The sequence below is a fragment of the Ylistrum balloti genome, unplaced genomic scaffold (genome assembly GCF_031769215.1).
Source record: "Ylistrum balloti isolate Yb309-2 unplaced genomic scaffold, AGI_CSIRO_Ybal_v1 Utg371288, whole genome shotgun sequence".
Taxonomy (NCBI): domain Eukaryota; kingdom Metazoa; phylum Mollusca; class Bivalvia; order Pectinida; family Pectinidae; genus Ylistrum; species Ylistrum balloti.
Genome location: NW_026782691.1, coordinates 486,962 through 502,756, shown reverse-complemented (window position 1 = coordinate 502,756; position 15,795 = coordinate 486,962). Strand labels below are relative to the sequence as shown.

At 34.1% G+C, this 15,795-nt stretch overlaps 1 protein-coding gene across 1 annotated transcript; it reads right to left on the bottom strand.

The window, feature by feature from the left end:
• Window positions 1-6,995: 6,995 nt before the first annotated feature.
• On the bottom strand, window positions 6,996-14,473 carry LOC132561827 (uncharacterized). Its single transcript, XM_060226527.1, has 8 exons — window positions 14,453-14,473; window positions 11,953-12,067; window positions 11,270-11,359; window positions 11,039-11,071; window positions 10,394-10,651; window positions 9,098-9,206; window positions 8,658-8,803; window positions 6,996-7,069 (listed from the first exon to the last, which is right to left on the bottom strand). The coding sequence occupies exons 1-8, from the start codon at window positions 14,471-14,473 to the stop codon at window positions 6,996-6,998; spliced, it is 846 nt and encodes a 281-aa protein (XP_060082510.1).
• Between the last annotated feature and the right edge of the window lie 1,322 nt (window positions 14,474-15,795).

Genomic DNA, 15,795 nt, shown 5'->3' with positions numbered 1-15,795 from the left:
GAAGTGGTATGTGTGTAGCGTTTTACTCTTGTTTTATCTGCGATGTGTACAGAAGTGGTATGTGTGTAGCGTTTTACTCTTGTTTTATCTTCAATGTGTACAGAAGTGGTATGTGTGTAGCGTTTTACTCTTGTTTTATCTTCGATGTTTACAGAAGTGGTATGTGTGTAGTGTCATACTCTTTGTTTATCTTCAATGTGCACAGAAGTGGTATGTGTGTAGCGTTTTACTCTTGTTTTATCTTCGATGTGTACAGAAGTGGTATGTGTGTAGTGTCATACTCTTTGTTTATCTTCAATGTGTACAGAAGTGGTATGTGTGTAGCGTTTTACTCTTGTTTTATCTTCAATGTGTACAGAAATGGTATGTGTGTAGCGTTTTACTCTTGTTTTATCTTCGATGTTTACAGAAGTGGTATGTGTGTAGTGTCTTAATCTTGGTTTATCTTCAATGTTTACAGAAGTGGTATGTGTGTAGCGTTTTACTCTTGTTTTATCTTCGATGTTTACAGAAGTGGTGTGTGTGTAGCGTTTTACTCTTGTTTTATCTTCGATGTTTACAGAAGTGGTATGTGTGTAGTGTCTTAATCTTGGTTTATCTTCAATGTTTACAGACGTGGTATGTGTGTAGCGTTTTACTCTTGTTTTATCTTCGATGTTTACAGAAGTGGTGTGTGTGTAGCGTTTTACTCTTGTTTTATCTTCGATGTTTACAGAAGTGGTATGTGTGTAGCGTTTTACTCTTGTTTTATCTTCGATGTTTACAGAAGTGGTGTGTGTGTAGCGTTTTACTCTTGTTTTATCTGCGATGTTTACAGAAGTGGTATGTGTGTAGTGTCTTAATCTTGGTTTATCTTCAATGTTTACAGAAGTGGTATGTGTGTAGCGTTTTACTCTTGTTTTATCTTCGATGTGTACAGAAGTGGTATGTGTGCAGCGTTTTACTCTTGTTTTATCTTCAATGTTTACAGAAGTGGTATGCTTGGATGTGTACAGAAGTGGTATGTGTGTAGTGTCTTAATCTTGGTTTATCTTCAATGTTTACAGAAGTGGTATGTGTGTAGCGTTTTACTCTTGTTTTATCTTCGATGTGTACAGAAGTTGTATGTGCGTAGCGTTTTACTATTGTTTTATCTTCAATGTTTACAGAAGTGGTATGCTTGGATGTGTACAGAAGTGGTATGTGTGTAGTGTCTTAATCTTGGTTTATCTTCAATGTTTACAGAAGTGGTATGTGTGTAGCGTTTTACTCTTGTTTTATCTTCGATGTGTACAGAAGTTGTATGTGCGTAGCGTTTTACTATTGTTTTATCTTCAATGTTTACAGAAGTGGTATGCTTGGATGTGTACAGAAGTGGTGTGTGTGTAGCGTTTTACTCTTGTTTTATCTTCGATGTGTACAGAAGTTGTGTGTGCGTAGCGTTTTACTATTGTTTTATCTTCAATGTTTACAGAAGTGGTATGCTTGGATGTGTACAGAAGTGGTGTGTGTGTAGCGTTTTACTCTTGTTTTATCTGCGATGTGTACAGAAGTGGTATGTGTTTAGTGTCTTACTCTTGTTTTATCTTTGATATGATTATTTCGATATGATTATAGTACAGCGGGAAAATGTTGGCCGATTTATTACCTTCTCGTACACTTCGTACAATATACCATTCTCCAGACTGAAATCCAATGTATATATATATTTTTTAAGTTGACCTCCAATGTGAACATAAGTGTCAACGAAATTGATTGATTACACTTCCGAGAAAATGTTATTTTGTTCAAATTAAGACATGTACGACAATATAATAGCGATTCATGTCATTCATCAGACCCGGTGCTAGTCTTCCGGCTGTGATTGCCGCGTTCAAGACAATTCCTTCTGTGTATGTCACGACCATTTTCTTATTAAACGAATCGGATTTCAGGTTTAACGTTGCTGAAATTAATGTTTGAAGCTGACAAAACAGTAGTGACATTAGTGGGAAAGTAAATAATGTGTGTGCGTTATAAATGAAGAAAACGCAATTTACAAGGCGTGCCATTTTGTGAACCCGTACCTGTTTAGAAACTTTTCAAGGTGAAGGTATCTATTAGTAACACATTAAGAAAAAAAGCGTTATGGAATGCTCGGTTATATACCTGAGCCAGAATGTATATATATGCTTAGTGAATGAAGTATTAATGTGGCATACTGAACATGAACCTTAGAGTATTTTTGTCACTGTTTAACTAATCCATTAACGTAATGAGATACGTGATATAAATACATAACCAACTTCGTGATTGATGTCGGACTGCTCATTAAAAAATTAAAATATGTAACATGGCTATGGCGAGCGATGGGTATTAACGGTTGGGCGATGTCGCCGGTAGATCGCTCCCGCAGCTATGGCGAGCGATGGGGATAATGCTGTATCCCGATTTACCCACTTTTTAAAATAATATGGGCAGAAAAATGTTGTGAGAAGGATTATAGTCTATTTCATATTAATTTACCAGTGTTTACCTGTGTTTATACCTATATTTTACCTACGGTCACATGTGCCATCTAGCCTATTAAATGATAGCTATTTTTTTGAGTGTTTTAAAAATATATAAAATAAGCAAGCATTGCATTTTATTTCTTTATATTGATATATATATGTCACTGAAAATTTTAACAAATTCAAGACCTTTTTTTCTTATATATATATAAATTTCAATTTATTTAAATTAATTATCATTTACTAGAAGAGGTTAACATTCAATTAAATGTAACATTATATCAGAATTAAAGTTTTACATTTTTGATCAATTTGTCTGACTAAGACAACTCCTGGGGAACAGTTCGTACTGTTTGATGATGGTGACGATGGTATGTTTAATTGTATTTATATGTATCTAATGAAAATGTAATGAAAAGTAGACTACAGGTAGAATCTCTGATAATAACTCACACAGGTAAAAACACAGGTAAATGAAGTCAGGTGAAATCTATAGTTCATATGAAACTGACTATAATTGGTTTTTATTGTCTTCCGAAAATATCACCTTTCTTTGTTTAAAAAAAGTGGGCAAATCGGGTACTCCCGAGAATAATAGGCAGCCCTCTTTTTACCTGGGCGATGTCACGGGGAGATCGCTCCCGCAGCGTTGGTGAGCGTTCGAGAATAACGGTTAGGCGATGTCGCGGGAAGATCGCTCCCGCAGCAATGGCGAGCGATGGGGATCATAGGCAGCATTCTTTTTACCTGTGAGATGTCGCGGGAAGATCGCTCCCGCACCGATGGGGATCATAGACAGCAGTCTTTTTACCTGTGAAATGTCGCGGGAAGATCGCTCCCGCACCGATGGGGATCATAGACAGCAGTCTTTTTACCTTGGCGACAGGTCGTTTACCGATTATCTTTAATGAGTTGACTTTGTAACTTTATGAAGCTTAATTGCGTCACTTGCACCGTTTTTTATGAAAATGAGCACACGCCGATACAAGAATACAATTTGGTGTCAACAGCGGTGTATAAATTATCTTGGGAACTTTTCAGTTATAAAACTTACATGGTATACTTAATTCGGATGCTTTAAAATGTAATGTTTGGAGAAAATTAGCAGGGTATATGGTTGAAGGTCAACAGAGTACACCCAGAAAAATCCTGCCAAGACTGAAATTTTATTCAACTTCAACTTTTTCCCTTAAGGTCATGATATAAATGTTTATATATTAGTGCTCCTTCCTTTTGACTATCGTTGATATTGTGTATAAGTATAAGCAGCATAGTTGACATTGCTGTCCTTGTCTACCATGTTATTTGTCATTTGATCAAGTAACTTTGCTGAATCTATATTTTCTTTGTTGTACTTGATGTAAACATAAACGAAGACGTAATACGATAAAGGTGAAAACATGAAAAGTGACTTACTGTATTTATAATTAGATTGCCTTAAACATCAAAGAACTTAGTCCACTTACCTCACAAGAATGTCTTTATAGTTCAGTCGCCTTACATCGTTAATACTATACTATACTCACAACCTACTTCAAAATATATACATGTACCCCGAATGTTAACTGTATCGCTTTGCAGCATACTCATATTTCCCTACCTATTACTTTTACAATGCTTGATGGATTTTATTTTAAGCAATAACGCATAGGCCATTCCTTTTAATATTTTGCCACTGTGTTAACCGTAGAATGTCAGTACAGTCAGCTCAGTCAAATACTGTAGTTAAATTAATTGTTTGGTCCTACTGTGTTTTATACTTTGTACTGAAAGGTGCTATTAATTTGTGTGTCTTTTGTACGATGTTCGAGATTGTATAGGGTAGATACTGCTTGTGGAGTTTTATTCCCAGAGGTTTGCCGTGATCTGTATGCCACATTGCAATTCATCCGACGTGTACTTGACCTTGCTAAAATCGTAAGATATATGTTAATTACCAAATTTATTACATTGTGGGACTAGTGCACCTCCCCATCTAGATTTTCCCTATCACCTTGGGGTTTACCTCAGTCGCCTCCTAGACTTCGAAAGTTTGCTCCTACAAGGACGAAACACCTGTTTGATCCTAGACGACGTTCTGTTTAAACTGCCATTAGAACTGTATGGAAGTATATTTTGAAATAATATTTTTATGATAATCTCGTAACAGAGGATTTCAAGATATACAGACCGAAGAAGGTTATGCCGAAGTTTAATTTTCGTAAACATTGATCTCATTGGAAAATATTCTATTTCTTGTATATATATATAAAGTTGAACGTGTTTGATCATCCTTGGTATGCCGGATGGCTCCGTTGTTGTTAACACCGTTAGCCGTATAATTTCAGAAAGATTAAGACAACATTGTTTTTATGGATATGTCTTGGGTAACTTCAAATAAAAACACAATTCTATTATTCTAGATTTTGCTGTCTTATTTAATATTCATAAACATGTTACATGTCTCTTTAAGTTAAATAAAAACGATATTGATGATTCTAGCGATTATATATGATCACTGTAAAAGATGATTTGTAAAGAAAAGCAGGAGGTACACATAGCTTACGAGTCAGCTTTGATCCCCTTAAATCAAATACAGTATGTCAGAAACTGGTACGATAATATATATATACCTGTGGTCTATATTGAGCTTTCAGTTATGTTTACAAATGCCTTACTCAAAGACAGAGACGATAAAAATGATTGGAAACAGATAAGTACTATCATACAAAGGCAATGTAGAGATACCCACCAAAACAATAAATGCAGCAATAACAATAGCAATGTACGTATCATCCTTGTAACAAAAGAACCTTTACCTGGAACTTGTCAAAGGGTTCATCTTGTGAGACAACTGAACTACATTGTAAATGTCATGCTAATATAAATTGTGCATGGCATTTACATATATCCCACCTTGCGATCATACTTGTTTATAATTCTGACCAACAATTTTACTACCTCTCCAAGAGGACGTGAGATCCCCATGTGTCATGAAATTAAGCATTAAACAACTTTATGTTCCTTCCTTCGTTGCAATATATTTGATTCTACTAACTATGGATCTTGAAATAAGACTTTTGAATATTTCAGTTCGTTTTAACACTTTAGTTTCACCAATAAGCTCCTTACTGGACAGCTACTATCAATAACCATGGCAAACTATAACCTCCCTCACAATTTGGGTTAAGCACTGCCGCCATTCAGGTTCACATTTTAGTCATCGGCAATTCCTGCATAATTGCGTTAGTTTCAGTTAAAGGGTTTTGAGAAGTAACAAAACACTGTAGGTCACTTGAAAATTCATTGAAAAAGTTTTAAAATTACAGCCACTAAATTATGTTCAATTAACACCATAAAAATGGCAAAAGTAAATGATGCGGTTTGATGTATTATGTGTCATATAAATCAAACCTTGTATTGCAAGATACTAATCACTTGTGTGGCTTCTGTGCAAATCCTCGGTGTTTACCTGAAATGATTTAAACAAGTGATTTTACTTGCGTAGTGGAGCAAGTCTGGATATTGTTCCGTGAAATATACATAATAAGCATTTCAATATACTTCGTCTAGGGTTCGACATATTTGCAGCATATAAGACCCTCATATAACTTTGTGGTGTTTTAAATATAACAAATATGTTCATATTTAAATCAGATAAATTGCATTATAAGGTTAAGTGTGAAATGGAAAATACAACAAACGAAAGGCGGTATGTGAATAACAGTAGGAATTACACCAACTGTCAAGAACATTAACTTAACAGTAAAATATATTTACCGATTTCTTAACAACACTATAATCCGAAATCTAATGAAATCCTATGTTTTTTCTTCTGTCAGGATATCTACACAGAAATCTTGATAATAGCAAGAAGCCCGAAAATAACGAATCAGGTCCGATATTTAAACACCAGCATGGAAGCACAAGTGATTTAAGGTAACAAGATTGAATACATTATTGATGAGAATAGAATTGTGGCATAATGGACTCCTGTTACAATAGGTTACATCGCAGACTTGGCCTGGTGATGCAGTGATAACGCAGTGGCATTTCGCGGGGTAGAATAGGCTATTGAACCACTAGGGTGTTCTTCATTTTCCTAGTTTCTTACATCATAAAAATCCCTATCTATTGTGCTGCCACATGTGCCAATAAGATTTCAAAATATGAGTTGATGTTAGAATCGTTGTACATATCAAAACAAGTTCATACATCTATGACACGAAGTTGATTAATCCGTATCCAACCCCTTCCAATCGAAAATCACTTTCATATCAATTTGAAATTATTCATCGCCACAGCTCTTTGCACTCAAAAGTGAACATTTCGCCATGAAACAGAAAGTAATTGGACAAACAAAAGTATTCTTTTAATAAGATGAAATCTTAAATGCTGTCGTTTTTGCTGACATTTGTCTGTAAGTAATTAGATATTAATTAATTGCCATCAGTGAACTATTCTATCATGAACGTCTTCCGTAAATAGAGTCGAATCTGCATATCGCGGGATGGCGATCACAATCGTTATAGCCGAGACAACTTCTCATGATAAGGTGTGATTCACAGTATCGGTGGTGTTGTTCAAAGCGTCGTTGTAGTAATCCCACCATTCTGGGCCTGAAGAACATCATACATAATGTTTATGATACATCATACCCTGAGGAAAAAAGTAAATTTTATCTATGCAGAAATTACGCTTTACTGTTGTGTCTATGTCACTATCTTTATGTTAATTTGCATTCCACTTCAACATTTTTTTATCAATATTGAATATATTAGACAGCGGACAAATGTACAGAAGGAAAACACACAAAAATAGGTTCACTCAATACAATACCAGTATACAGTACCTTTAGCAATGATTTCTACATTGAACAATATCATTGTAAGGGGGATAACTCAATATTGTTGTTTGCTTTGGAGAGAAAATTAAATTAAGATTCAATATTCTCCATTATCTGAAATATTGTAAGGGTTTCAAAGCATATTTTGTGACATGTGTTGGTTGAAATACACATTCTATCAATAGATTATCGGTGAGGATCAACGTATTTCTTTATAAGTATTAGATCAGGAAAGAATAGAAGCTGCAAAATGTAATAAGTTATATGCCTAAAATGAGTCTTAAAATTCAACTGATCCCAGCCTCGGGATCTTCATGTCCACAACTCATTTGTTTCTTCTGTTCTGTTCTTATAGTTTGCTCTAAATTTAACACCTTTGAGTGTTTGAGTAACGAATATGTTCACATGGTCATATTTTCTTATTGTTTTAAAATGTATAACTAGGGAGCATGGGGAATTTATAAGTCAAATTTGAGCACGATATTGGCAAAACGTCTCAGGATATAGCAATAAGGTTATCAAATATCGTTAAGCTTAACGCCCATTACTTATTCTAAAGAAGCCTTTAATGACCAATGCATTAATAGTGATGAAGGCACCCGAATAAGTAACTTTAGAATGATTTATCCGGAACTTGCAAAGAAAAAGAGATTACAAATTATAATTTCTAAAATGTCATTTTTTTGTTTAAATAACAAAAGACACAACTAAGAAAAAGGGTGAATATATATGAATAAAGAATTACAATAAAATTAAAATATTTCTCAGGAAAAAGCTGATTCTTTTTTCCAATTAGTGCCAAAATAGAACTTACATAAGAAGTAAAAGCGGGAATTTATCTGTAGAATTTGAGTACTTCTCAAAGTACTGATCACAGAAGAGAGGCGATTTTAACAGCCCATCCTCGGATGATTGTAAGATAAAAAAATGTTTTCGTAACAAATGTTACCTTTACCAATGAAGTAACTATATCAAGTGATTGATCCTTGCGGGGTTACAAGAATGGACTTTAATATATTCACTAAACAGCACATCTTTCTGTATACATTTTATCTTTAATGGAATACTTATCAAAGTCACACATATCGGAACTGTCAGGCAAGTATCTCACCTTTCTCAAGAAGGGGTAAATCAGTTACTCAATACAAAACACATTATTTCACTTCTAAGAATGTCTCTATAATGTTCACACCGTCAGTTTTAGTGTTATATAAATATATATACAGGTCTCGTACAGTGTGTGTATGATTTTACAAAGTACTACATCAGCAGTCCAACTTTAAAGGGTATGTGGATCAAAGACATGACATTTTAGCAACAAAAGAAAACAACTTTTCACAGGAACATTATTTATTACTTACATTGGACAATGACGTCAAACTTTACACTCTTCTTGATGAGGTCAGCACTGGATTTGAATACGTAGAGCTGGTCCAGTTCATTACACGTAACACGATATCGTTCTTCCACCAAAAGTTCCAAACAAGTTCCTACCTGTCGCAAGTACCTGATGATAAGTTGAATATAACCTTAAGTTTTGGAAAAATGAAATATTCTCAGAATAACATTGACTATAATGGAAGTTCGCAAATACGTAAAATTCACTTACACATTGATGAAACATAAAGTCCTAGACAGAATGTATACTGATATTGACATAGATATATCATTAAGATATTTACCGCGTTTTTGAACACTGATGTGCATTAACTTACCGGAGAAATGTTCGATTTTACAGATTCAATGGTATGACATGTAGGTATAAAAAGAATCTTACAAGTTGTGTGGCTATATGACTTACAAGCATTTCACAGTATCGTTATCTGGAAAACTTCCAAATTCATGAGGATTGAAACACTTGAAGACGAACATCGCCGCGTTGTCCTGATTTCTGCAAAGCGGGTCGGTTGCTGAAATAAAATGATATTTACAAATACAAGAGAGCATTTCTAACAATTAATGTTACATCCTACTTTTTAATGTTTATAGGGACATCACTCTCTCATGTTTTAAGATTTTTCCAATAAAAATCAGAAACCTTCGAAAAACTATTGAAAAGATAGTGCAAAAAACACATGAATGAATAGCACCTTTTGATACAATTATACAGCAGAGACAGCCAAACAAGGATTTAAGCTGCATCATACAGCAGTTTCGTCCTTCCAAGACGTTAAGTAAGAACCATACTGCTAAACTTTTTTTATATATATGATATTTTTAGAACAGCGTCAAGTACATGAGTAGATTCTGAACTGTGCAACTACTCGAATGCAGAATAATGTGGCATGTATGTCACGGCAAACCTCGGGGACTTATAGTCGACAAGCAGTGTCTCCCTACCACAATATCGAAGACAATACAAAAGACACACAAATGAAGTGTTCCGGATTTGTTTAAAGCCGGTTTTGACCAATCCGTTGATTCTGTCATTGAAATAGGTAATACATTTTGCCAACAGCACAAAACCACGATCGAAAGACAGTAAATCCATTAATGGTTTCACTATCACTTTCTCACCGGACAAATAATCATAGCAGTAAAGGAGAGATAACTCTTACTGCAATTAGTCTGACTGTAGAGTTGGTATAATATGGTAGTTCATTTATTTATAATTAAGTCTACATTCCATGAAGATAAATGACCCAACACTAACAGTGAAATACATTATTCATGTCGCCATTGTAGGTCTGATAATTTAAAGAAGGTTAATGAGTTTTAGAGCTCGCTTGATTGGATAACAATGGCAAAACAAGGTTGCTTGCAATGTTAACAAGACAACATACTGTAATTTGAAGTCATTCACGACACAAAGATGTCGACAGATGGCAGAAAAATTTACCACAGAGATTTAGGCGAGAAATTGTTCTTTTCGATTTATAATCAAGGAAAACAACACGAAAATACCAACATGTCAACGCAATCATAATTCAAACTCAGATGCAATAAAAGTATGGGCATTATATGAACGAAAGAAAGATTTACACGGAGACTCCTGAACAATTACAAGGGGATAGACTAGGCTAGATATTCCGGCAGAGTAAGCATCTTGTGCTTCACCAATGACAACCGCCTAGGTCAATTTAAGTATGTTACTTACAAAACAGAGGATCATCAGTGTTGTTCTGTCCAATGTTTCCCACACTTCTCAGTATAATATCTTGACCAGTAATTGTAGGAATAGGTAATAATTCAGAATGGTCAGCTGTTGAAATGACGTCAGAAAATTGTGTTGGTATTGACTCCGTTGTGGACACCGTGTCCTTCACTGTTGTAGGTTTCATCTTTGGATGGTCGTTTGACATTTCGTCCGAATACGTGTCATTTGATGACTTTGACAAAGTACTCGCTTTGTTCACTGAACAAAATTATCAATATATTAATAACATACTCTCCGTTATAGAAACAGTGGTACACTTCGTGAAAGTCCTGTTGATGTCGTTATTTTTAACAACTAATTTGATGGCTATAAACATACCATAATAGAGTTCAAAAACTTCACTTCAGTGCGTCATCACGTATACAGCTTAAATGACGTTAAACCTAGGTCATATAAAGGAATACATGTAGATAAAGGAATATTTAATTTTAAAACCATAATCAAATACCAAATCGACGAACACAATATACATCATATCGATTTGTTTGACCAACTAGATTTGGTAACTTCAACATTATGTCTATGTTTATACAATATTAAGATAGGACGAATAGGGCTTGCGTGACAAAACACTACCCAGCTCACCAGCTTGTTGTCCCTCCGTTCCAGACGATACCACTACAAAATGAAAGGACATTCGTTTTAAGAATGGTCATCAGCATCAAAAACATTTAACAGTCACAGTAAAACATGCTATTTTGCAGAAATTATAAGAACTGTGACTTTGAGGTGAAAAACATTAATACTTACGAGTAGTACAGACACATTCACAAACATACTTAGAGTTATTGAATGAATGCTTCATGGTCTCTTTACCTGCAAAGTAGATTCCAACTGCTATACCAATTATGAGGATCAAGAGGATAAAAATAACGCATTTCCCACATTTACACGTTTTTGTTGGTTCTGAAAAAAATATACAGTCGCAGTGTTAAGTACATTAAAGTATAAACATTATCCTCAAAATCTATAAGCATCACAATGCGTGATAACAAAGATGGTCACATCACGAATAATATCAGTTGTACGATTAAAATCCACAAGTATCCTATTACTATTATACACTACACAAGGTATAAACCTCATCCTCAAACTTACCAGCATCATAACATTATGATAATACAGAAGAGACTGTTGATCTTTATGTAATTTTGAGGTTTTTCTTGTAAAACCATTTTTTTATGATGTAATACTTACCATAATATTGGTATGCATATTCCATGTCTACAACAATCTTTATCACCTAATGTACCGGAGAACATAGGGATGGTAGGCGGATTGATTTGAAATCTTTGTGACGTGATGCAAAGATGGGTATAGGCATGGAATATGATTACTAAAGTTATGATATGTATTACTGAAAATAAAGACTCTTTTACAAATCACAAAACAAAAGGGTGGTGAAGATGAAGATAACTTGAACGAAATCATCATCTTATTTCTCTTGTTTAGTTTATGAAACAAGAATACATTTAAATGTGAAAACGGTAGATACCTACCTGGTTGGCCTTGTTGAATTGTATAGGACTGGGTTCGACTGATTTCATCTGTTGGTAAGTATAATTGAGTTGTTGTTGATTTACCCTCCAGGTTTCTTACATTTAACACGTTATCCTGGAACAAAACAAGCAATGCACTATGATATGTTACATCGATTTTCCAATGCTTATTGATAAAATATGCCGTGAAAAAAAAACAAACAACAAGAAAATGTCAACATGTAAACATAATTATTATTAGAACTCAAATTCAATAAAACGACGGCAAAATATAAACAAAACATTTTACATGGCAAGACTCCTGAAAAGGTATCATGAGAATATTGGTGTTCCGTAGGAGCAAATGTCTTCTGCTTAATCGACCCGTTATGCAAATCTTAGTCAATCCAAGGAAGTAATGTCAATTTCTCAAATGAGAACAAAGCATACAACAACCGAACCACCAGGCAAACTAGCAAACGTTAAATACGCCCAGGTTCATTTCCTACAAAGAAATGGAATATTTCTCATTGAAATCGCTATGACGACAGTAAATCTTCAGCATAATTTTCATTATCCTACATCATTTGAATCCCAGTGTTACGAGTTTGTCATTCAGTTGACGACTTCTTGCACAAAAAATCGTAACAATGGGGGTAGGCTCTTGAATATCGAATCAATTGCGACATGTAAACACCATAGGTTAGGGATGCAGGTAGTTGCTATCCTGGAATGGAAAAAAATCACAATAGAGAAATCGAAATCATCTCGCTTATCATACAGTTTGGTGGAAAGTTGTCCATGTTGGTTTCGTTGTAGGAAAGGATCGAGGTAAGTGGCTGATTTCCAGCTCTGATGGGTATATGCGATGGGCGTGGTCAATAGTTATCTTATTATATAAGGACAACACGTCATCAATAAATCTGAAAATGAAATTAAACGACGACTTCCAAGTTAATTTTGCACTAAATATAACCAGTGCTAAAAGATTATCACAAGTGTATAACGGTGAATAGGCTTTTTCTTAAAGAATTCCATTAAATCTAGGTAAAACTAAACGCCTGAAATGTTAATTGTTAGTCTGAAAGACTGCAAATATTTTTCTATCTAACTGAATGAGTGGATGAGGCACAGAAGGTACCATTTTTTTGCTTGTCATATGATATGTTTAAATTAGTCGTCTGTAAATAGGAAATCGTACTTTTTCAAGTGTTATTAGTGTACATACCAAGAAGATGTACCAAACGTAGTGTATAAACACAGTTCATGTTTATGAAATCGACATCGAGATCTTATTATTTCTCAGTTATCAAATACCTTTCCACCTTGTTTAAGATTTCAACTTATTTCAATAGTTATTGCTACACGCCTGGTTTCTTTGTGATTTTGAAGAGGAGTGTATCCTTTGTTACCAGCATAACGATATTGAGATAATATGAGCATGTGCGTTTAATGTTTTATAATCTTACTGGCATAGTTTTTGTCCTGATAAGATACTATCTATTTCATCTATGCCAAATAAAATGAAAATAAAAAAATTGAATTTCTTTTTATATCATTTAACTGTTCCTTTACTGATAGTCACATCCGTTTGGCGAACACCGAACTCGTCGTCATACACTGTGCCAGACGATACCGTCGTTATTTCTAACTAGACCAAATATACGAGGAAGTAATAACGACAGCGAGAGAAGTGCCGACAAATTTCCAAGGTAATATGCCGCTTTATCAAGGTAAAATTACTTGTAAATACTGAAACAAGTTCACATTTATATCTAGAATTACATGTTTTCAATGCTTGTCCATTTATCCTGTTATCACTGTATAAACTATACACTGGCATTTTAAAATAAATCATGTATCATCCTGGAAATCGCTGGTGTAACAACATCAGGATATCATTAACCTGACTAAACATCCACTTAACACGTTATCACTCTGGTATGTCTATATAGACATTAATTAAAACCGTATTTGCATACGGTATTAGATAATGAGAGTCTGTAACAAGGCATTCATTATACATGTGAATTGTAAATGAAGAAGAATTCAGTATAAATTATGATTATGTAATTACTGGTTGCAAGCCTGTGCTAGATTAAGATTTATTTTGAAGTAACAAGAAAGTATTTGAAATTAAAAGGCTTTTATATCGGAAATATATCTATAAGTCAACAAAATTTTATTGAAAAAAAATTAAATGTTAGAAATCATTTACATAAGGTATTTTCTGACATCTATATGCACTGTATTAGACCAGCTGGACATTGATAACAATACACAAATCGTATGTATAAAAAGCGTAATTACGATGTTGATTCCGAGTAAGATTTTTTAGTAATGTTGTCAACACATTTTCGCGTTAAGGATCCTAAACAGCAATGTCCGTGGTAGCTGTGGCGGTATTGGACCGTGTAATTACGGCTACTTTGATGAACACAATCACATTTGGTTCGTGTGTACATAACATTACGTTTTTAAAACAAATATATACCTTATTAACAAAAATAACTTATCTTACCTGTCCTTGCCACCCTGGCATGGTTCAAAAGAATCCCTAGAGTGGAAATCCAGGTGTGGTAGGTTGAGTGTTTGTTTTTGTGGCTGTTGTATGTAAGCAATGATTCACGTCCCGCAGACCTAGCAAATATCATTAGCATATATGGCGTAGCCGTTACCGAGTTCATTAATCAGCGTCAATACTTCAAAACAAATCATATTTCATTTTAAGTTTTATTCTGTTTGGACTTACAGTTGGGTTTAACTGTCTAATAAGTGTAATTTCATATCGAAAGTGTAAATTACATACAATTTGCATATATCTAATATTAAATGTAAGCAGTTATATGTACGTAATATCGTTTGCCACTGTTTCACTGCTGATTCAGATCTACGAAATATTCTCGAATTTTCTTCAAATGATTCTACAATCCAATTAATTTATTAGATCATATACATTAATAATTAAGGTTCTCTGGTCGGAACAGAGTTATCATTTCACCTTCTCTGCGTGCACACATCACAGAAAATATACACATATCACAAAGGAGAAAGGATTAAGCAGACGTTCTTACAGAATAATAATAAAACTTAGCCGTGTAAGACGTGAATTGAGAGAATCTAATTATACAGAGTGGTTAATTAAACGACGAAATCAAACATGCAAACCCACTAAATTACAATTTATGAATATTAGATCGCAAAAAGGCTTCAAATGTGATTTCAATTATTGTTTGTAAAGCTTATAGAGTGCATAAATTGGATTTATTACAACAAACATTTTATCAATAAAAAAAAAAAAAAAAAAAAACAATTTCATTAATTCAGAGAAAAAATATCTTTTCTATGCAAATATTTTTATATACGTCACATAAAAACCGATGACAATTTTGCAACATATGATAAGACCATATGTTCTGGAATGGTAAGTGTTTTCGACAACCGGCATGGATCTAGATAATTCCATGTCATGTTAACTTCCCGAAAGGAAAACAGGCTTGTAATTACAAAGAAGTGGATAACTACAAACGTAACAAATATGACCAAAAAAAAATTCTTTAAATTGACGTATGACGTTTGGCAGAAATATAATTAGGAATTTACAACTACAGTATATCGTTTTATATATGAAGGCATCTTTTTCAAGATGGGCACAGTAGAGGTGTTAAAATAACAACAACGAAACGCCGACATGTTAACAGAATCTTATTTCAAACACTAATTCGATGAAACTATGGCAAAATAAGTACAAGAGAAAGATTCAAACAAAAATCCTAAAAAGCATAATGTTATTGGAAAGGTATGCGCCGTCTGCTTCATCGACGTTACCAGTCATATAATAGAAATATACCATTTCTCACTGTG